This window comes from Grampus griseus (assembly GCF_964374135.1).
Source record: "Grampus griseus genome assembly, chromosome: 17".
Taxonomy (NCBI): domain Eukaryota; kingdom Metazoa; phylum Chordata; class Mammalia; order Artiodactyla; family Delphinidae; genus Grampus; species Grampus griseus.
In genome coordinates, this window is record NC_139011.1 from 16,042,664 (window position 1) to 16,065,973 (window position 23,310).

The window sequence follows — 23,310 nt, forward strand, 5'->3', positions numbered from 1 at the left end:
TAATCCAATAATGACCCTATTCTCTTTAGTTTGGTGAGATGTTTCAGTTTCCTCTGGAGTGCAGTCTCCCTCCTAGCAAGTTAAGAAATCTAACCTTCTGGACTATAGGTGTGTTCCTAGTGGTCTCTACTGGATGGCCTCATCAGTCTTAAACTGTAGGTCCTTATATGATCAGGCCAATCAAGATGACTGTTCTTTTGTCTCTGTACATCCCCTGCTGGACCAGTACGTACGTACTTCACCTACACCCTACTCACATGACTGACCTTCCTACCCCATGACCCAGCTAGTGATTGTTCTAATCTTTAGATCAGAACATTTCCCCCAGGATAGTTTATCAAAGGGGCGGTGAGGGGCATGCTCTTCCAATAGTTTCCCTGGTAACCGATAACCCAACCTGAAGTCAATTCCCCCTATAACTGGTAACCTCTCTCTCCCCCAGGTAGCAAAGACTGCTGCCACATCCTGCCCACTGTCTGCCACACATGGTGAGGTGTCGCTCCAGATGTGTAAGCTCCCCCTATCTATTAAACCTTTGATGTCTCTGTGGCTGACTCTGGGCTCTTTCTTTGGTCTTGAAGCTGGGCAAGTGCAGGGCTTGCAGGCCTGCAGGGTGCAGCCCAACAGTCCTATATCTAAAGACAACAGGAAAAGTTCTACTCTGTATCCTTTGATAGATTCTTTTAAAAACAAGAGGGATTTTCGTCTACTTGTAATTTAGGTCCTACCCAGCAAACTAGATTAAGAGTCATGATCATTTCTGCTTTCAGTTCCTCCAAATTGCAAGCCAGTTGGAGTTGTTGACTGAAGAAAAATCACATAACCTAAAAGTTGTGAGCTAAATTTTATTCAAGGAATTTACTGAGGACTATAGCCCAGGACATAGCCTCTCAGATAGCTCTGAGGAACTGCTCCAAAGAGGTAAGGGAGAAGCCAAGATATATAGGAGTTTTTGCTGAAACAAACAAAAAAACCATGTAGTCAAATGTCAAAAGATTACTGCTAATTGCAAAAATCATACATCTCAAGGTAAAGATTTTAGTGCTTTTCTTTGTATGGGAAGGTGCAATAATCTGGCTCATTGAAATTATTCCTTAGATATGCACCTTAACTATTTAGGGCCAGTATCCTGTTTTTCTCCGCCCTGAATTCTCCTCAGGGCACACCATCTGGGTGGCTGCAGTGGCTAAGGGCCTGATGGCAGGCAACATTCCCTGTTTACTGGAATAGAAGTCAACATTCTTTGTTTACTGAAATGGCAGGCAACATTTTGTGTGTGCAGAGTGGCTGTTTTCTCTGTGTGGAAAACTCTCCAGATCTGTGTGTGTGTGTGTGGGGGGGGGGGCTCAGCTCAAAGATCACCTCCTCCAGCTTCTCCCTGACCTTTCTCATCGAAAGTGGCCATCTCTCCCCACACTTCTGCACTCCCACTCCATCACTCTATCCCCACTATCCTAACTTATCTTCCTTATTTTTCTTACCACTCTCTTGAAATTATCTTATTCAATTATTTGTTCATTACCTCCCTACCTTTGTATGGAAGCTCCAGGAGAGAAGGTACCACAACAGCTCTGATAGCTGCAGCACCTCCAGAGTCTAAAACCCTATCTCGCACTTACTAAGCCCTCAATAAACATTTGTGGAAAGGATGGACAATTGAGGGGCTACATTGTACTTTATTTTCCTCCTTCCCCTTTAAACACCCTCCAAGTGGAGCCACCTGGGCTATAAATCCGGCAGGAACTGGGTAGAGGGCGTTCAGCCTCGCTATTGGCTGGAGTATCTGTCGTTGCTCCTGGCAACCACTGTTCCCCACCAGTCGTGAGGTCGGCCCCTCCTGGACCCGCCCCTCGCCCTCCCGCCTTCGAACCACCGAGCTTCTGCCCAGTGGTAAAAACGGTGCTCGCCCTTTAAGCGGCGGGACTTCTGGTTAACGTCGTCGTCGGCCGCCGGAAGGGGAAGTTTCGCTGCCGAATTCTCCCTCGCTCGTCCGAATTCGGTGGCGCCACGTCTGACGGTCTCCGCGTTCTGCAACGGGGCTGGGGCGGCTTCCGCCTCGACACCTCCCACTCGCCCAGTGGACCGCGTCGTGAGGGGGCCGGGACAGGAGTCGGGCGGCTTTGCACATCCCGGCCACCGAAGAGGCGAAGATGTCGGACATCGGGGACTGGTTCAGGAGCATCCCGGCCATCACGCGCTATTGGTTCGCCGCCACCGTCGCGGTGCCCTTAGTCGGCAAACTCGGTCTCATCAGCCCGGCCTATTTCTTCCTCTGGCCCGAAGCCTTCCTCTATCGCTTCCAGGTACTGACTGGCGACTGGGGAAGTGGAGACTACAGGCCCCAGGTGGCCCCGCAGCGGCGGAGCGTAGACCGGCTGGTTACGGACGCGCGGTGCCTGGTGGGACTTGTAGTGCGGTGGCTCCAGCGGTTTAGGGCGAGGTCCTGTGGCCAGGGGGTAGGGTGGAGGCCAAGGGGTTTGAGCGTGGGCCTGGGTAGCTGGAGACGTGGAGGGAGACCACACGGTTTGGCCCGGTGGGAAAGGATTGATTTTGTCCTTCATTAAAATTGTGTTCCTCGCCCTCTGTACTCAGAGAAGGCGGCAGTGGGAAGGTAAGTCTGATAGTTGTCAATCTATTGGACGCCAGTGAGTAGCAACCTGGGGCCACCTGGAGCAGCTGCCCTCTGACCTCCCTCTGCCACCCAAGTGGATGGCATGTGGACGTCGCCTTGCTCAACTATCAGCTGAGTTCTTTTTATGTTAATGGAGTTTCTTCCCAGTAGGAGTGATTTGAAGCCCGAGGTGCAAAGAGTGAGTTTATTTGTGTGCATCCCAGATCCTGATCTAGTATCTGGCAGGTAGTAGTTGTATTTATGAAGGAGTGAGTAAAGAGTAAATTGCTCCTGAAATGGAAGTCTTTATTTTTTGAAGCATGAAGGAAACAGCCCAGAGTAACATTCCTGGCAAGAGAATATTAGTTTTCTGGAGGTTATCTTTATTGACTGGATTCTGTGATTTAAATCTTTAATCAGTGGCAGGTCGGATACTAAGATCTGACATTAATTTCGACACGTTGTTTGGACTGTGGGTAACACACTCTTGTCTTCTCTCTCCTCACTGGCTGTTTCTTAGTTTTCTTTGCTGGTTCCCCATCTTCCTGATCCTTAAATATTGTGATGTACCCCAGGACCTGTTTTCCATATTCTCCCTAGCTGTGGGTGATCTCATGTAGCTTCATGGCTTTATATAATTTCTACAAACTGAAGATTCTCAAATACAAATATACATATTTTCAGTCCAGATCTATCTCACTTCCAGACTTGTATACTTGAAATTACCACTTAGATGACTAATAGACATCTCAGACGTAATGTGTCCAAAACAATACCCTTTTCCCTAGAAGTAAATAGCAATTCCATTATTACAGGAGCTCACCCTAAAAGTCATGGACTCATCCTTGACTTCTTATCTCACATCCCACAGTCTGTTAGCAAATTCTGTTTATTTTAGACAGATGTCCAGAATGCAATCCCTTTTCATTCTCTACTGCAAGCCATTATCATAGCAGCCTTGTTCCTTTCAATCTTTTCTCTAGACAGCTAGAGTGACCCTTTTAAAACATAAATCACATCCTGGCAGCCTTCTGCCCAGAACCTTTTAATGTCTTCTCAACTGGATGAGTAAAGCTCAAGTCCTTTCAGTGGCCTGCAAGGCCCCTACTGCCTCTCTGACCTCATCTCCTACCGCTTTCCACCTTGTATATTAGGCTCCACAGTGGAATCCTTTCTGTTTCTTCAGCACCTAACTCCATCCCTGCTCAGGCCCTTAGCACATGTTATTTCTCTGCTTGAGGACGATAACTGTGGTTTATCTCATTACCTCCTTCAAGTCTGCCCAAATGCCACCTTATTGGCAAGGCCTTATTTGATTGCCCTATGTAAAATAGTACCTCTCCTTCACTCTGTCTCCCTTATCCTTAATTTTTCTTGGTTACATATCACCCGTTGATGTTTGTTAGCCTGCTTCCCTTCAGAGAATAAAGCTCCGTGAGAGCCACTTGTCTGTTTACCACTGTCTTTGTTACCTAGATTAGTGTTTGGCATATAGCAGGTGCTTATATATGGGTTGAATGCGTGGAAATAATTGGGTACTTGCCAGTGCTGGGCACTAGGGGTACAATAGTGAATAGTACAGAAAAAGTCCCAGCTCACATGAAGAAAATAAGAGAGGGGTGTGTGACGGAGAGTGACTTTGATGAAGTGTTCCAGAAAGGCCTCAGAGAAGGTATTTGAACTGAAATCTGAATGACGAGGAGCCAGCTTTGGGAAGATCTGGCTCTGGGGACAATCTTCCAAGAAGAAGGAGTAATAAGGGAAAGGCTTAGAAGCAGGAATTAGAAACAGAAAGAAGACTGGATAGTTAGTACAGAGTCAGCTGTAGGGACGAGGATTGGTAGTTGAGGACAGAGAGATAGCCAGGGGTGAGTGCAATAAAGTGAAAGAGGAAAGGTAGGCTGGGGCTAGACTGTGTAGGGCTTTGTGGTTTGAACTTTAATTTGAAGGCACTAGAAGGGCTTCAGAGCCTTTTGAACAAAGGACTGAAAAATTGCCTTGGCTACTCTGTGGGATGGACTTGGTATGCGAATGGGGGAAAGGGTGGGCTAGGTAACAGGATCAGAGAGGTGAGTCAAGTTAGAGGGCAAGAGAGATGGTGGTTTGGACCAGAGTGGCTGTGAAGATAGAAGTGGATAGATTTGGGAGTTGGAGTGGACTACACTGCAGCTTGATGGATGTGAAGGGGCAGGACTTGAAGATGTCACTGTTTTCACAGGAGCAGTGGAGTGCCTGGTGCAGCTCTTTTCTGAGACTGGGAATGTTTAGGGAGGCTTAGGTTTGGGGGTGGAGGAAGGTATCAATAAAGAGTTATATTTTGACCATATTAAGTCCAGAGAGGCTTTTTAGGCATCCAGGTGGAGAAGTTAAGGAGGCAGTTGAGTATTAGAATATGATCTGGGTGTGCAGCCAGAATGGCAGACTCTTTTCTATTTGCTTTGGTAAAATATTTGTTGCAGTGAATGTTGTGCACTTTGTGCCCTGTGGCATGTTAGGTAATGCGGCGCCTGAGGAGCAGTGGTCATAAATGATTGTAAATCATCAATGGTCGTCAATGAGAAGGACCTGGTCAAAACTGGCTCTTTGGCCCTACTTGCAAAATCTTGCTTGTTTCTGTAGTCAGCTTAGTAAAAGTAAGTCTTTCTAATAGCCTACATGTGTATAATATTAAAAGTGGTGAACTGATTAGAAAGGTCATCTTTCATGTCACACCTTCCATAATGTTCCCATCTTCCTTGCATTGCTTCTTGTGGGCTTGTTATCCTGAAACGGGGGAGAAGCTGCTGGTAGAAGGCAGGGCTTGTTTTCCTGAAACGGGGGAGAAGCTGCTGGTAGAAGGCAGGACAGTGTGCTCACTGCCCGGGTGTGGAGAGACCAGTATCTATACTTTCTTTCTGCTACTCTGACTCCTACTCTTTCTGGACAGGTTTAGCTTTCAGAACCTGGAAGAACTCATTTGCAAATGAAGCAGTTAAAGGAAAAACTGCATCTGAGAGGCTGATGGGTGAGGACACACAGCCTGTGGTGTGCTTTCTGCTAGAGGCTCCTCTTTTCCTTAAAAGGTGCATCTTTGGACAACTTGGAAGTGATCAATTTAGAATTGTGGATTCATGCTGGAAGTGACAAAAGTTACTTTTCCTCCTTATCTGTGGGTTTCCTCTGAGTAGCTTGTTGGTTTGGAACTCTAAAGTTTAAAATGTTATTTCCTTAGTTTGGGTAAGTGGAAAGGCGTAGGTGTATGTTAAGACTCACTCCACTATTGCCTAAAGTTCCTCATCTCTTACATTTAAGACTCATTGATCAGATAGTACACAGTGATGAAATGCCTCCATATTGGTCCCTGATTAACGAGAAGAGAGGCTGCACTTTGCTGCTGCCCTCGTGGTTTCTGAGATTATGTCTCCCAGGGCTGCCCACACGGGAGATTTCGTTTCTTTGGACAAAATAACATCACTGCCTTACATCTGTGTTGGGCTTCTCCATGTGATACCTCACTTAACCCCCATAAACATCCCGAGGTCAGCGTTACCCCAGTTGATAGACAGCTGCAGTTTCAGTTTCTATTTTGGTGAGTTCAAGATAGTTCTAAGCGCTCTTGTTTCACTCTTTTGCATCCTGTCTACCCAAACACATAGTTAAGTGTTTAACGAAACATTCTTGAGGGTGATTTCTTTCAAACCAGTCGTAGCAAATTATTGTTCCTTTTCTATTAGAGTAGAAAGACTGTGGGATTTCAAGTGGTTGAGTCGTGGTCTCCAGGCCTGGCTTAGCCCCCTTGCAAGCTGTAAGCCCTCAGGCAAGCTGTTTATCCTTTCTGAGCCTCAATTTCCCCCCCTAAAAGTGGGGAGAATTTAATACCACATTAACTCTGTTCTAAGAGTTAACTGTGTTGTAACTCCATTGGTTATAAGATGCTCCTTTAATTTAATACAATTTTTTGGAAGGGGAGGAGAGTACAGATTACATTAAATGAATATATTGACGGTAAGGCACGTCCGAATTTCAGGAACACGAAAATGAGTGTCTTCAAATTGAGGAGAACTGTTACCCACTTCATGCCTCTATTATATAAAAACATAAAAAGTGTAAGGTGCCCAGTAAATAATCTGGTAGATAATCTATTAAAAAAATAGTGCCTGTTTTTACTTAGTCAATAATAATTCCTGCCATGGCTGCCTTCTCTCCTTGGGCAGTAATATTCTAATTTTAATTTGTAATTGAAATTAAAACATAATTGCTGGATTATTATCCTTCTTTTTGTCCCACTAAAGGCGTCCTGACTAGAAATGGGAAGATATGTACTCTCAATTTCTCTAATTTGTTTCCGGGAACAAAAAGAAATAGCGCCAACCGAGTCTGTGACCAGGCCTGGTGCTGATATTTATTTGCCAAGCTTTTGCTCATGTTCTCACATTTAGCCTGATGACAGCAGCCCTAGCAGACTCATCTGAGTGTGTTGGGAAAGAGAGTCATATAGACCCGTAACTGGAAGGGGAATGAACTTGGTCTGTGGGCTGAGCATAGAAGTAGCCTCAGGGTTTGGATTTAGAACTTTATGGCAAGTGTTCTGGTATGTACAGCTTTAAAATCTTTCCTTTGCAATCCTGTCCACATAAGACAGTTCTCCTGTGGTCTGTAGCTAAGGGTGAGCTCATAGCTTCATTTTTAAACTTTTTGTTGAGTTGCAGTATTCAAGCAGGAAAGTGTATGTATTATATATTTATAGCTTATTGAATTTTCAAAAATTGAACATCAGTATATAACCAGCCACCAGATCGAGACACAGCCAGCATCCCCCAAACCTTCCTGCTGCTCCCTTCTGGTCACTACCCACTGCAAGGGTAACTACTGTCTTGACTTTTAATACCATAGATGGTTTTTTCCAGTTTTCTTACTGTTCTATAAATGAAATTATACAATATGTATTTTTTTGTGTCTAGCCTCTTTTCAACAGTTTGAGAGTCACCCACATTGTTGCATGTGGTTATAGATTGCTCATCCTTATATTGTTCCCTTGTGTGAACAGACCACCATTTATTTACCCTTTCTGCTGGTAACGGGCTTTTTGGGTAGTTCTAGTTTTGGCTAGAATGAGTAGTGCTGCTGTGAACATTCTGGAACACGTCTTGGTGAACATAGGTATGCATACGTACCTAGGAGTAGAATTGATGGCTCCTAATAGCTGGTTTAACGTCCTCAGTTGAGACTGAGTGCCTTTCATTTGATTTTCTTGCCTGTCTAGTGTCCCCCCAGCCCCACCCCCGGCTCCTCTCCCCCACACCGCCACCTCCTGCCAAAAAAAAAAAAAAAAGAGAAAAGCCAGAGTTTGCTAACATCAGCGTTTGGCACATGGGTTCTCTTCATTCTTACTTGCTTGATGACCCAGGCAGACTTTCTTTAACTCCAAATCAACCAGTCTGTATTGTTGCAGAAAAATCTTTGTTTTTGATAGTTAAAAAAACCTGCCCTAGACTCTGGGTGGCGTTTGTAATGATTTCAGTAGCACATTGTTTGGGAGATTTTTGTTGAAGGATGGTTGAACTAAACACTCAACAGAAGTTGTCGGACTAGCAGCTGACGACGAGCAGTGTCTGATGTTTCTTTGAAGGCCTCTACGCCGGGGAGCACGTGGGCTTTTTGCTCTTGCTCAGTGAGGAACTCTGGGAGGGTTACCTCAACTCTAATGAGGGCCCAGCTTTCCTCGTGAAAAGGTGGGTGATTATGCTTCCGGCCTTGGGATTGCTGTGGGGTTAAAGTGAGATGCTTGCCTGCAAGTCCCAGGCTCTTTGCACTGCCCCTGGCTGCTTCTTACGGGTCAGTGCAGGCTTTCTAGGCTCGAAAGTTGCCTTCACCACTCCCAGCCCTGAAAATAAAGCCATTTCCTTATCGTAACTATCTACATATCAGAGGAGAGGAGGGGATTTAGTTGGTTACCTACAAGGGGGATTTCAGAAATGTATTACACTGTGTCCCTCTGAAGAGATGAGCTATCTCCTGGTGTTTTCAGATTATAATTTTAAAGTGATGTAAAAATAATACTAAGTCCCTTAGATCAGTGAGAGCAAGTGTACCTCAAGGGTAAGCATAATGAACTGGGAAAAGAAGTGTGCGGTATTTTGACAGACACTGATTTCCAAAGCACAGGTGCACACAGTGGCTAAAAATAGCATCATGGCATCAAGTGTTAGTGAAAAATGTAGTCAGAAAACCCCTGAGGTTTCTTTTCCAAAATCAGGCCTGGAGTAACTGAGAGGAATCCGGGGGGAGTTTAAAATGTGAATTTGTAAAAACCAGGTCAGCACGTGTCTCCTAAAAGATTGTAATAATTGTATGCCCACACAAATTTTTTTTACAAAGCACCTTCTTAATCTGCTTTCTTAATTCCAACCTTTTACAAAATCTGTGAGATGAGGAAGGCGGGAGTCAAAGGACAGATGTTACTGGGTAGATGAAGATGCAAACTCACAGGTCCAGACTCTTCCAAGGCCCCGAGCCAAGGCCACAGCTTGCTTGCTTCTGGTCTTTTACCCCCAATGCTTTTTCTTAAAGCGGGGAGAGTGAATTTGTGAGCTTACGCTCTGTTCATTTCAGGATTATACAAGTAGTATAGTGGTACCAGAAGTTTTTACTGATTTTAATTATATCTCATAGTAATGATGTCACTTGTGAGAGGCATTGTAGAAATAGGGGCTTATTAGTATTATAAACTCTGGAGTCAGGCTGTCTGGGACAAAATTCTAGCTCAGCCACTTACTGGCTATTATTTGGCCTTTTCTCATTCTGCTTCCTCATCTATACAATCTACCCCCTGAGTTAGGACATGTAAATGAGCATAATAGTACACTATTTTTTTTTTTTAAACCATTAACCAAAATGGAGCAAGTATTAGTATACCACTCCTCTTTTACAAATGGAAATTGAGACTCAGGACTGCTGACTTGTAAGCCCCTACTGAAGTCTCTGTCTTCTCAAATCCTTTCCGGTGCTCTTTCCATCAGACTCAACTGTTTCTGAGATAAAATTGTGAATAAACCAAAATGAATTTTAACCTATTTTGTTTTACTGGTTTAGTTCAAGGTTGTTGGAAGTGACTTTTGGGATATGTGAAGTGCATTCTCCTCCACAGGGAGTTAAGCTCTGAGGGTTACAGTTCTGTACTTGGAGAACCTGACTTGTCAGCTGTGCCTGGCCAGCCCCACAGCTAATGCCCTCCATTCTAGCCACACCCAAATCGTGAGCAATACCCATTCATTATTGTGCTCTTGCAGTTCTTTGGGACTTTGTACTCATTTTTCCAAGACCACAAGTTCCCCTTCCTGTCCCTACTCTGCTTCTTTGGACAGACTCCCCATTATCGAGACCTCCTTGATGTAGGGACCGTATCTTTCACACTCATGCGATAAGACACAGCTCTCAAGACAAAAGCCAGCATTATGTTGGCATTTCCAAGTCTGGGAAGGCCATCTTCTTCAACCTCTATAACAACATGATTCTGGAGGTGTTAGCCAGTAAATTAGGCAAGAAGAAGATACAAAATTTTATTTACAGATAGAGTTGTATACTTGGAAAGTGCAAGAGGCTGAGTTTTCAAATATCATAAACAATTAGATAATTCAGCTTTGGTGGTTGAGTATAAAAAAGATAGAAATCGAAAGCTCAATAGAAAGGTATGAAAGACTTTCTGGCTGGACACTGTCTTTATCACAGTGAAATAAGAAAGGTGTTGGTTCTCGTTCATTTAGAAAAGTAATATGGAGACTAGCCAAGAAGATTGTGACATATGTGGAAGAAAAACAGGAGGGGGATTATTTAATTTTATAACTTTGCCAGGTAAGAAAATACATTATAAAACTAGAAATTAAAATAGCTTGGTATTGGTATTGGCATTCGATTCCAAACAGAATAGTCTAGAAGTAGACTTTCCTATAAAAGGGAATCAATGTATGATGAAAGTAGTTTTTCAAATCATTGGAGAGAAGATGGGTCACTCTGTAAATAGTATTGGGAAGACTAGTGACCGTCTAGAAAAATAAGTTGACTCTCTTTCTCACTTCTTACATAAACCACAGTACAACTGGGAGCACTGTTGTATTCTTGGAGGGGAGAAGTACTTGTAAACGTGATACATGATGGATACATTTGCCTATATAAAAATTAAACTTTTACATTTCATTTTATATGGCAAAAATACCACAAAAGCATAAGACTAATGACAGACCAGAAAATAATTGCAACAATGAGAAAGGGCAATTTCCATAATGTGTAAAGAAATGCAAATTGAGTATAAAAATGAAGAAAGAAAATGCTAAAGCTTTAGAAACATGATTGGTGACTGAAATACACTAAATGTTGAAGCTGTGGAGAGAAGACAGACATTAATCTCCATTTTAGGAGGAAGTATAAATTGGTTAAACATTTTTGTAGGCAGTTGGCAATATCTGCTGAAATTAAATGCAAATGTTTGATCTAGCAGGTTGACTCACAGGAATTTATCCTATATGTACATGTATAAAGAGGATATTCATTGTAGCATTGTAATAGTTTCAGTGAAGTTTGGACATCCACACAGAAGGAATATTATGAAGCCTATAAAAATATTTTTTCAAGGGAGTGAAACAAGGTATAGAACAGTGCAAGGTAAGTTAGGGTGAAAAGGGAGGAATAATAGTAATAGAAATGATTGTTTCTCGAAAGAAGTACAATAAATGGATCCGTTCTTGCTGGAAAAGGAGCTGGGAGACTGAGGGTCAGGAGGGAGGCTTACTTCTCACTGTAGACCGTCTGTAGTTTTTTGGGGGGAAGGGAATATTTTTAAGTTATGTATCCATATTGCCTAAATAGCACATTGATTTGAATGGAAAGTTCCTGTTTTACGTCTGTCTTTTGAATATGACATTATTTTGACAAGGTTTGTCATCCCAGTGTATTCTTTTCCTAAATAGAGATAATTACTATACTGTTGGAAATTATCTTTATAAATCTTTTTTCTTTTTCTTTTTTTTTTCCCACTGTAGTTGATTTACAATGTTTCAGGTGTTACAGCAAAGTGATTCAGTTATACTGTAATTCGTTTTTGATAGGCATAACTATAAGCCTGATCCCAGTAAAGATTAACCATATATGTCTTTAGTATTGATTTTTTTCAACTTGTTTAGAAATATTTATTGTTTATTTTATGATGCCATCTCATTCCATTGACTTGCACATTGAAGTCATTGTAGCTAATATGAACTTTTCTTCAGTTTTCTTGAATTATATTGGTGATGTCCATTTGGTAGCTGTCATCACTGAGGAGAATGTTTTTCAAGGGTTAATTTTGTTTAGTTAAAAGAAAAAAAAAAAAAACACCCAGCTTAGAGAAACTAACAGCCGTGTTTATTTTGATCTGGACAGATTTGGAGGCCGATTACTGCCACCTTTTATTTCCCTGTGGGTCCAGGAACTGGATTTCTTTATTTGGTCAATTTGTATTTCTTATATCAGTACTCTACACGACTCGAAACAGGTATGTTATCTGTGGTTGTTTTAAGTATTGTTTCTGTCTGATTTACTAATCCATGTATTTACTTACTGGAGGAATTTTGAGGGCAGATGGCGTATATAAAGAAACGACGTAATGCTGTAAATGCGCAGTAAGTAGTGACTGTGCCAGGAGTCTACAGGCGCTTAGAGTATTCGTGTTTTAATCCTCACAGCGTCATCATGAGATGTAAGCAGCAGTGTCACCACTTTATAGGTGACAAAAATACAAGAGCAGAGGTTTACACATCTTGTCCATCTCCTGTGTGTGCCTCTCACTTCATGTGACGTCTCCCTCATTTGTCACACAGCAGTCCCTGTTTTTTAAAGCACAGTTGGGCTGAAGTGTATATATCTCCTAAATTGGGGTTGAAAAACACTACTTTATGCAAGTAAAAGCCTAGACTTAGTCTCTGTAATTGAAACATGCAAGTTAAAAAAAATTTTTTTTAATAAATTTATTTATTTAGTTAGTTTTGTTTGCGTTGGGTCTTCGTTGCTGCGCATGGACTTTCTCTAGTTGCGGTGAGCGGGGGCTACTCTTTGTTGAGGTGTGTGGGCTTCTCATTGTAGCGGCTTCTCTTGTTGCGGAGCATGGGCTCTAGGTGCGCGGGCCTCAGTAGTTGTGGCACACAGGCTCAGTAGTTGTGTCTCGTGGGCTCTAGAGCACAGACTCAGTGGTTGTGGTGCACAGGCTTAGTTGCTCTGTGGCATGTGGGGTCTTCCTGGATGAGGGATCGAACTTGTGTCCCCTGCATTAGCAGGCGGATTCTTAACCACTGCGCCACCAGGGGAGTCCCTCTTTTTTTTTTTTAATTATTATTCACTGTGTTAGAGCATTTATACTCAATATGAAGCACTCAAGTTTTAAAAAATATATAGCCAGCATTTTAATAGCATGGTAGTTTTTCAGATATGACTACCTATATGGATAAGCTATAAAATTCTTTTCTTAAAACTTTCTTACTGAATTGTTATTTATTTTCTACAATACCTTATATGCTTTTCTGAGTTACTTATACTGAGAAGCAATAACTCGATAGACTGCTCTGTCAAAATATAATTTGGCAAAGCCTAAATGATTTTGAAAATGTGGTCTGACTTCAGAGACTAGAAACCTGATGGCTGTTAGCTCAGGTTAGAAAATTCTGAGCTACCCTTAAATCTAAGTCAGTGCTCATATGCTTGAGAATTGTGAATCAGTCTCACAACTGCAGGGACATAGAAGGTTGGACATTCGGTGTCAAATATCATTTTTCCTTAAATTGGCATTTGCTGTTAGGTGCTTTTTAAGAAGAGGGAAATCACCGTGTTAATACAAAGTTTTGGGTAATAGACTATTACTTCTGGAAGGGACCTAGCCCATTCCCTTAGTTTTATAAAGGAAGAACAGGAGATTCAAGCAAGTAAAGTGACTTGGCTGAGGTGAAACTGACAACCAGGACTCTGACCGCCATTATCAGGGATTGGATCCTTAAATCTACCAGAGTATATGATATTCATTCTCCCTTGCCAACTTGCTTAGCATTCTACCCCTCTGATATGATTTCATTGAGGGTTAAGCTGTGGGAGGAATTTTTTTTTATATCAGTAGTAAACTCTAGATTAAATGTGGATGATCCGTGACCACTTGTTAAAAATTGTATTATGGGGCATTTTCAAACATATACAAAAGTAGAGAGAAAGGTTAATGAACCTCTTTATTTTTTTTCCTTTTCATTTAGAGAAAACTCACCTAACATAAAGTTCCTCATTTTAACCATTTTAAAGTGTACAACCCAGTGGTCTTTAGTATCTTCACAAAGTTGTGCAGCCATCACCACTAATTCCAGACATTTTCATCACCCCCCAAAAAATCCAAGCCAGCAGTCTCCATCCCTCCCCCTCCTCCCAGCCTCTGGCAACCACTCATCTACTTTGTGTATGGATTTGCCCATTTCGGATATTTTATGTGTCCTTCTGTGACTGGCTTCTTTCACTTAGCATAATATTTTTGAGGTTCATCATGTTGTAGCATGTGTCAGTATGAGCCCCTTTTAATCATCACTCATCTTTAACAGTTATCCCATAGCCAGTCTTTTTTTTTTTTTTTTTTTTTTGCGGTACGCGGGCCTCTCACTGTTGTGGCCTCTCCCGTTGCGGAGCACAGGCTCCGGACGCGCAGGCTCAGCGGCCATGGCTTACGGGCCCAGCCGCTCCGCGGCATGTGGGACCTTCCCGGACCGGGGCACGAACCCGCATCCCCTGCCTCGGCAGGGGGACTCTCGACCACTGCGCCACAAGGGAAGCCCAGGATTATTTTTTTTTAAATGGGCTATATATATCATGTAATTGTGATGGGGTGTGGAGGGGGGGGAGTAACCGTTTGAGATAGAGGGAACTTACAGTCATTTGTTCTTTTCTCTGCCCCTCTCCTAGTCTTGCAGCTGGAGGCAAGAGGATCATCCTTAGAAGGGAGAGCTGGGCCAATGTTGATTGTTCTGCCCAGTAATAAGACAAAGCCCAGTATGTGGCGCAGCAGAAAGAACACTCAACTAGTAGTTAGACTTCACTCTGCTTCTAAAAGCCATGTGACTTTGGTCATGTAACTGTACTTCCTCATCTGCCAAAAGAGGGTGTAGGTCTTTCCTTTGTCCCTCACAGATATGGTAGGAAGAGTCAGGGCCATGGAAAGGTGTGGCTGCCCCCTATCCCCCACCATTGTTTTCCTTTGCTAGAATGTGAGGTCCTGGAAGACGGAGACCGAATCCTCTTGGTGAGCCCAGTGCCGGACTGTGCGGTAGTGCGCGTGCGTGTGTGTGTGCACGTGCGTGTGTGTGTGCACGTGCGTGTGTGTGTGCGCGTACGTGTGCGCGTGTCTCCAGTCATAACAACAGTAAGTGCTTCCCAGCCTAGTTGTGTGGAGGAGCCGCAGTGGTAGGCAGAACGGACATGGTTCCTCCCCTGACGGAGCTTATGGTCTAGTGGAGGGAGAAGGGATTAACCAGGTAATCACGAATAGGTCTCCGTCTCATGATGAGAGCCATGAAGGAAAGGCCAGCAGGCTGTGAGGGGCTTCAGCGGATGGGGTCTCAGTAGCTGTGGACCTGACTGTCCTCCCTTTGGGTTTCTTTTGGCTCGTGCTAGTTGAGCAGAGCATTTTACGGACTGGAATTCAGTTAGGGGAACACAGATTATTAGCCTTGACACCCGGGCAACTTTACTTTAGGGCTTAATTGTGGACACGGTTTTATATATTAAAATTTTCTTTTACTTCCAAGGAGTGGTTTTAAAATATTCTCATTTTGTGTTTTCTCTACAATTTTTTGAAGTATTTCTCAACATAGAAGTCTCTTTGTTCCGAAATTCTGAACCATGACATTTGGCTTATTTTTGTTTCCAGGAGCTTTTGATGGGAGGCCAGCAGACTATTTATTCATGCTCCTCTTCAACTGGATTTGCATCGTGGTATCCTTCCGTCTGTCATTTTGGGCCAGAAATAACCAGGTTTTTTTTCAGGTTTGGGGAAATGGGCAGTAATCTGCATAATATTTTAAATGATAGTATTTGCATCTTTGTTTACTATAGTTAATAGTTAAGAATCATGAAAGTTCTTGTCAAAAGCAGTAGTAAATCACATAGCCGTGGAGTGATGCATTCCCCTACCATTGCCTTTGTGGGGTTTTTCCACATTTGGTTGAGTTTTATTACTGTTCCCTCTTCTTGTTCCCAGTTCTCTGTGTTCTGGTGTGTGGCAGCTTGTTGACTGCAGCTCAGAGAGATTCCGTGCCATGAGATAGCTTTTGAAAGCTGTGGTCCTTATCAGAAAATTAATTTACAACCAGCATCCTTTCTGACTTTAGTGCTGTCTTTGTCTCGAGGTCCTAAATGGTAATTCGGTCCCTCTGTAAGTGCCTGGCTCTGGGAAAGGACACAGCATGCCTCTCTGCTTGCTGTGTGTCAACCACAGCTGTCAGCAGTCTTCCGGCCGCAGACCTTTACAGATAGTGAGAGCAGCAGAAGGGGCTTGGTGGCTCAAGTCCTGTGCACAGTTGGTGAGCTCAGAATGGCTTTGGGGTTTAGTGTCCATTGAAACCTGGCCAAGAGCCAGAAAATTGTGGCACTCTGGATGCCCTTTCCCTCCTTTAAGGGAAGATAAAAAGATTGTTTTGGACTTCACCTGTGCTGTGGAGCCCTGAATGTGAACAGACGCATTATTTGTTTCAGAGGCATGTTTCACATGCCCCTCCATCTCCTAATTGAAGGAGAGCTGCTAAAATACAGTGGCAGGGCACGGAGGACACAGGCAACCAAACTGAGTCATGTGCCAAAGCAGTTAATTTCTACTATTTCCTCGTCATCGGATAGTTTAATAGCGTGTTCACAGTGAAGATTATTAGATACCTTTGTGTTCCGGGGTGTTTTAAGCAACCTGAACTATAGAAAAGTGTTTTCCTTCAGAAAACTGGAATGAAATGAACTTTTATTAGGTGTAGAATGCTTTATTTGTGTCTGATCTTTAACTTTACAAACCAAGATTACTGGCTTAGCAATGGATATGCAGGTAAGTGTCCCTTGAAACTATTTGGCCTTTCATGTGTTTCAGACTTACTGTTAATGACCTTTGACAGAAGTTTAAATTGCATTAACTGCGTGGTTAATTATATGGTATTTTGAAGCTCTTATGTGAGTTACCTAAATCATTACTGTCCTTGTTCATTTCTGGCTTCTGTATTAATGTGTGAACGTTGAAAACGATGGTTTATCCAGTGTTTTCTGTGCATGTGTGTGGATATGTATTTTTTAAAAATGGAGAATACATGGTAAGTAAAGCTTTATTGCATACTTTTTCCAAGTAACAGAGCTTGACCCTGATATTTCTGAATCCATCCCAAATAATATAATTGTGTTGTATTTTATTAGAGGATTTTAAAGCATGCATTGCATGATTAAGTAATTCTGATGAGTTGAATTTCCTTCTGCTTTTTGAATAACCATGGGAGAATTTATTTGGAGGGGAGAGGTTAAAAAGCAAAAAAAGGTAGGTTTACGCTAAGCCTCTGTTTTAAGTGCATCTGGAGCCTTTACGTGTTCGTTTCTTTTGCAGTTGCTGATGATTCCTCTGATCATGTCAGTACTTTATGTCTGGGCCCAGCTGAACAGAGACATGATTGTATCATTTTGGTTTGGAACACGATTTAAGGTACTCTAACCTAGCTGGGAAAATTTCCTTTTCATTTGTCTTTGCAGAAATCCCTCTCTTCAGCCCAGAGATGTACTTTCTGACACGTGCAGAAGAGGTCACTACAGAGCAGTAAACCGTAGGCAAGCCCCTTCTCCCCTCCTCAGTCCTGGGTTTCTTTAGCCAACCCTGAGGCCTTTGCTGACTATTACTTCTCACTCCCTCTGGAGCTCAGGCCCTTTAGGCATGTGTCCTGAGTGATCTCATGTATGTGTGTGTGGTAGGGGGAGGGGAGGAAGGACACTCATGTGGAACCCGCTCTTTCAGTCTGTTCTTATCATTGCCTGTTATGTATTTTTACACTTAAGCTGAAACAGATTGGTCTCCCCCGCCCCAACACTTCCCTTTGTGCCTTCTCTCACAGCTTTCCACCTGTAACATCTTTTTTATTTTCTTTCTCATGTAAATTCTGCCCATTCTTAATTTGAGTGGGGGACTAAACATATTTCCTGCCTCTCCTCCCTGGAATTGGTCTTGCCTTTGGGCTTCTGCTGTGTTCTTATAGTAGTCACTGCATTCTGCCTTCAAGCTATTGATGTGTAACCCTTTCTTTACCAGTTTGCGATGTTTTTTGCAACGCCCTTAGCTCTTAGTATGGTGTCTTGAAACTGGTAAGGGGTGTTGACCTCAAGTAAATAGGCTGCCAGATACTTCTGCAGCAAAGATGGGTTTACTTGGGATCAGTGGAGAACTGCATTTCGGGGTCTGCAACCATGGTGAGCCACGAGCAAGTCCCTACATGCAAAGGGAAGGAGAGCGCTTTTCTATAAAGAGGAAAAGGAAGTCAAGAGGTGTGGTAAACAAAGCTTTTCATTGGCTGAGTCCTTGCAGGGAAAGAAGTCTGTCTTCTTCCTCTTGGGCTCTGCTGTTGAAACAGGGCGTGAGAGCTCCCCCTTCTGGTCTCCCAACCCTACTTAATGGAGGGTTCTGTTTGCTAATTTTTTTTTTTTTACAGGGGCTCAAATGTTGAATTCATCTGGAGAGCTGTCTTACTTGGGAGAGTGTTAGTTCAAGAGATCAATGTGTAATGTGATAAAGATTCAAAGTAATTTTGTGAAATATGTAAAAGGAGAACCTAAAAAGATGGGGTGTTTTATAGCTGATTGGTAACAATTTGCTGGCAGGAGTCTTAATGTGACTCTATTATGGACCATGTTTTTATTAGCATACATAGGACACTCATCTACTTTCTTTTTTTTTGGTATTTATTTATTTATTTGCTTGCACCAGGTCTTAGTTGCAGCAGGTGGGCTCCTTAGTTGCGGCATGTGGGCTTCTTAGTTGTGGCATGCATGTGGGATCTAGTTCCCCGACCAGCGGTCAAACCTGGGCCCCCTGCATTGGGAGCCGGAGTCTTAACCACTGTGCCACCAGGGAAGTCCCAGACACTCATCTTCTTTCTAAAGCTATTTGTTATAATTCAGCAGGGTATGTATAGGATCTGAAAACTATGGGCAAAGTACTCTGTCTCCAATTGCTAATATCTGAATAAGTATGATGCTAGGAACCTCTCTGGTGGCGCAGTGGTTGGGAGTCTGCCTGCCAGTGCAGGGGCATGGGTTTGAACCCTGGTCCGGGAAGATCCCACATTGCTGCGGAGCAACTAAGCCCGTGCGCCACAACTACTGAGCCTGCGCTCTAGAGCCTGCGAGCCAGAACTACTGAGCCTGCATGCCACAACTACTGAAGCCCATGTGCCTAGAGCCCATGCTCCGTAGCAAAAGAAGCCCTCACACCGCTGCGAAGAGTGGCCTCCGCTTGCCGCAACTAGACAAAGTACAAAGACCCAACGCAGCCATAAATAAATAAATAAATAAGAAGGCTTGAAACAGTAGGAATGATGCTAGATTGTTAAAAGGAACTTTTGCAGTGACTTTCCAAAGGATTTATTTATTTATTTTTTAAACATTTTTATTGGAGTATAATTGCTTTACAGTGGTGTGTTATAAAAGCCCTTCTCAATAGAACCTTCCCCATTTCAGCCCCCTAGCAGCTGTATCCTCTGTAGGTGTATTCATGTTTGTGTGTATTCTTTCCTAGGCCTGTTATTTACCTTGGGTTATCCTTGGATTCAACTATATCATCGGAGGCTCGTAAGTGATATTAGATTTATTTAATTGCAAACTAACCCTTGGAAGACTTCCATTATTCTTTATCCTCCTTCTCTAATCTTTATAACACTTCAAAGAATCTCAACGTTGATACCTTGGTACCTTATACTTTTGAAACAATTTCATTTGGATGTAATTGATTAAAATTGCAGGGCTTTAAGCACATTTAGCACTGAATGGTTTTTTATTATTGTTGTTGTTTGTTGTTATAGTATGCTTCCATATATGTGTTTTTGAATAAATATTTATTTCTGGATTCACTGTCCAGATTGAGCAAATACAGACCTAATTTTATCCAAGCCAACTCTGTGTGTAAAATTCCTGTTTTTTTAATTCTTAAGGCATTTCCAGAATGCCTTGGAAACTGCTCACCAGTCACAGAAATGCACAGATTCTCAGATGGGAAGTTTTGTCAGTGGTTTAATAGTATAGAAGTTTGGACCAAACAGGGTCAAATTTCTAGTCTGGAATTAGACCTGAGACTTAGGAAAATCTTGAATGCATCCAGTCAGAATTTTGGAAGGAGGATTTCAAGATGCAGTTATTCTAAGAACTCCTGTTTCTTACACCACAAAATATTTTTAACATTTTTAAACGGATTTTGCTAGTGCTAGTTCTTAATGCGATGACCTCTTTGCTCTATATGGTCCTAACTTCTGCTGCATATCCACAGGGAGAAGGGAATGAATCGAGTAAACAGATTCTGTTTAGAGTAGAGCAAGTCTGGGGCTTGGTAAAACTGCCCTGCCGCCCAGAAGGGCAGAATCTGGGAGCAGTTGTAGACGGTGATTTGTCCCTAAGAGGAATCATGTTGCAGGCGGAGGCGGAGAAGGATATGTAACAGTAAGAATTGATCTGTAAAACCTTGAAGTGGCCTGTGTGTTAGCCATGGGAAGATTGAAGAAGGGCAGTGTTTATTTTAGGATTACAAGGTGAAGGTCAGCTTTCCAGAGTGATCTCTGTGATGTCTTACAGTCAGGGACCCAAGAGGTGAGGGAGACGTGATCCATGGTTCCAGGAACGAGGGAGTGGACGTTTTTCATCCCTCCTTTCCTTACTCCCATGCTTCTCTCTTGCCAGCCTTCAGTTTTACCCACGTTTTGCAAATATGCTATTCGTGACTGAAAGCGTTCAAAAGCTTGCTTTGCGGCTTGCCCCAACTCCTGAGGCAGGAAGTAGCAAAAACAACATGTTGAGGATGGGCAGGGGCTTGAAAGAGATGTCAGAGGGGCAGCTGGCCTTGAAGAGCACAGGCCCCATTGGTCCAGCAGGACGGATTTGCTTCTCATTCAGAATGCGTGTGCCTCTCAGACTTTATAAAAGGGCTGACTGTCGAGCTGTCACAGACTCCCAGCGACCAGGAGCAGGCTGCCACGAAGGATCTCTTCCCTCTGCTATTAGCTAAAACTTGCTGTGTCTCACTTCACTGCTTGAATGTCTTCGAACTCATTCGGCTCTCTGTTTGCAGGGTCATCAATGAGCTAATTGGAAATCTCGTTGGACATCTTTATTTCTTCCTCATGTTCAGATACCCAATGGACTTGGGAGGAAGGAATTTTCTGTCCACGCCTCAGTTTTTGTAAGTGTTTCTTCCCCCTCTCGTTTGATAATCATCTCATTGTCCGTGTTTGTCAGCATCCTGATAAAAACTCTGTGAGGGGTGAGGTTTCCCTCTCAGTCTGATGGAGCAATGTGAGCCAACCAGGGACTTGCCCAGGTCACTCCAAGCCAAGGCCTGGTCTTCTCCTGGAGCCCTCGTAGCCAGGGGCCGCTGAGCCTAGATTCAGGCGTCCCGGGGAGCCGTGGGCCCTGCAGAGCGGGCGGCACGCCTGTGTGCATCCGGTGTGTGCAGCAGGGGGCCAGGGTGACAGGGTTATCAGTTTTACCTAAGATTTTGCCTGAGGAAGGGGTAAGAGGGTAAGTAGTCTCATTGGTTAGCAGTTTAAAACATCTTTATATTCAATATTATAGACCAGAATGTTTAAAGGACTTTTCAGCGTTAAAATGAGAGATGGGAGGCTTGTATAGTCCCGCCCCCTGGGAGGATGTGCGTGTTCTTTCTCTGTTTGCAGAGTTTACTAAAGTGAGGAGGCCAGGGGCACAGCTTTGGTTTCGAGACAGACTTGGGTTGGAATCCCATTCCCGTCGTCTACCAGTTCATATATTGTGAAAGTGACTTAGTAAATCCCCCGAGCTCTAGTTTGCGAGTCTGTGTGTTGCGGGGAGGCCCTGTCTCACGGGTCTGCAGGAGGTGGGCTTTACCGTTAGCAGCACAGTAGCGGATGCTCAGCAAATACAAGCTCTCAGCCTTGCTCCTGAAGTTGGGGCGGGGGGCGGGATTCTGATGAGCCCCCAGAGATGCTGACACACTTAAGCGTTCAAGTAGTGTGACCATTCTGTCAGTGAAGCAAAAGGCTGTCGAAGACGGGACAAGTGAAATCACCATCTGGGTGTCACAGCCGGCCTGACAATCACGCTTAATCTCCAGTCGGGTGTATGCAATAATAGCACTTAGAAGCTTAAAAAAAAAAAAAAAAAAAAGCAAAAAACCCTTTTCACATCTTGCTTGTTTTAATGTTTTCCAGTTTGTCATTCTTCCAGGGGGTCAATGAGGGCAGTAAACTTGAGTAGGCACCCCTTCCCTCTACTTTTATAGGTTACAGGAAGGTTTTTTATGGTGAAATACAGTATACAAACAGAGAAGTACACTATTGTTGTATTTTTTTTTTTTTTGCGGTATGTGGGCCTCTCACTGTTGTGGCCTCTCCCGTTGCGGAGCACAGGCTCTGGACGCGCAGGCTCAACGGCCATGGCTCACGGGCCCAGCCGCTCCGCGGCATGTGGGATCTTCCCGGACCGGGGCACGAACCCGTGTCCCCTGCATCAGCAGGCGGACTCTCAACCACTGCGCCACCAGGGAAGCCCTGTTTTGTTTTGTTCTGTTTTTTTCGTTAAGAGCATAAGAAGAAACTTGTTTCTCGTGTGAGCCTTGAGTTGCCTTCAGGCTAAAAAAAAACCAAATGACCAGTCTGCTTTCTAATTATCAAAGGACGCAGTAACAGCAGGTTTGGATTTTTGATCTAGGTTTATCAAGTCAGATGGCAGATGCATCATTAAAAAAAAAAATTTGTTGCTTTGCGGGGCAGCCAAGAACTATTTTACTTTAAACAGCCATATTCTGACTTAATGGCTTGGAGAGATTTCTCAATTGTGGGCAACAACGTGTATGGGATTCTAGTGGCAAAATCGACATCCCACTGGAGCCTGCCTTCCACTTGAGCTTTCCCTGTTGGTGGAAGCCCTTCTGTTAAATTTTGCATAAAGATCAGATGACAAAATGTAGCTCCTTGCAAAAGCAGTAACTGCTTTGAAATTACCATAAATCTTTGTTGATTATGTATAATTGGGTATCTTTTTATACTAATTACTTGCATTTAATTTCACTATCTGTTTAAGCAGTGGCGATGGCTTCCATATTGTCTCAGAGTAAGAAGCAAAGCAAGACAGCCTTGGTGTTGCCTTTTTTAAGTCTTCCAATTTATTACATACTTTGGAGGAATGTTATTGTGCCAGAACGTCATGAATGTTGGGAAACCAGCGCTTGGAAATACATGTTGATGTAATGATAAAACTGTATTTGTTTAAAAGGGAGGATGCGAGTTATAGAATTCTAAGTCGTATCACTATTTTGCATTCCACTTAGAAAAGTAGACAGATCCTCTTCTGTGCACAGTTATTTTTCTGTTTACAAGGGGTTTAATTGTCTTTGGGGAGGGAGCGTGCAACTAACTGGGTTGATGTAAACACATGAGGACTCCGATCACTAACTGTTGTCACCTTAATCTCAT

At 43.2% G+C, this 23,310-nt stretch overlaps 1 protein-coding gene across 5 annotated transcripts in view; it reads left to right on the plus strand.

Annotated features, from left to right (window-relative positions):
• Nucleotides 1-1,935: 1,935 nt before the first annotated feature.
• DERL1 (derlin 1) overlaps nt 1,936-23,310 on the plus strand; it is a 31,187-nt gene continuing 9,812 nt past the window's right edge. For 3 of the 5 annotated variants that reach the window (XR_014298030.1, XM_082675174.1, XM_082675173.1), the window contains exons 1-7: nt 1,936-2,303; nt 12,005-12,116; nt 15,513-15,577; nt 16,647-16,673; nt 17,217-17,312; nt 19,392-19,444; nt 20,931-21,041. Coding sequence is in view for 4 of the 5 variants with exons in the window: in XM_082675174.1 (XP_082531300.1) it covers nt 2,151-2,303; nt 12,005-12,116; nt 15,513-15,577; nt 16,647-16,673; nt 17,217-17,312; nt 19,392-19,444; nt 20,931-21,041 (617 nt within the window). In the remaining variant the exon portion in view is untranslated. Of the gene's footprint in view, nt 2,304-7,052; nt 7,182-8,219; nt 8,323-12,004; nt 12,117-15,512; nt 15,578-16,646; nt 16,674-17,216; nt 17,313-19,391; nt 19,445-20,930; nt 21,042-23,310 lie in introns of those variants that run through there. The other 2 variants (XM_082675176.1, XM_082675175.1) reach the window with 2 other exon arrangements.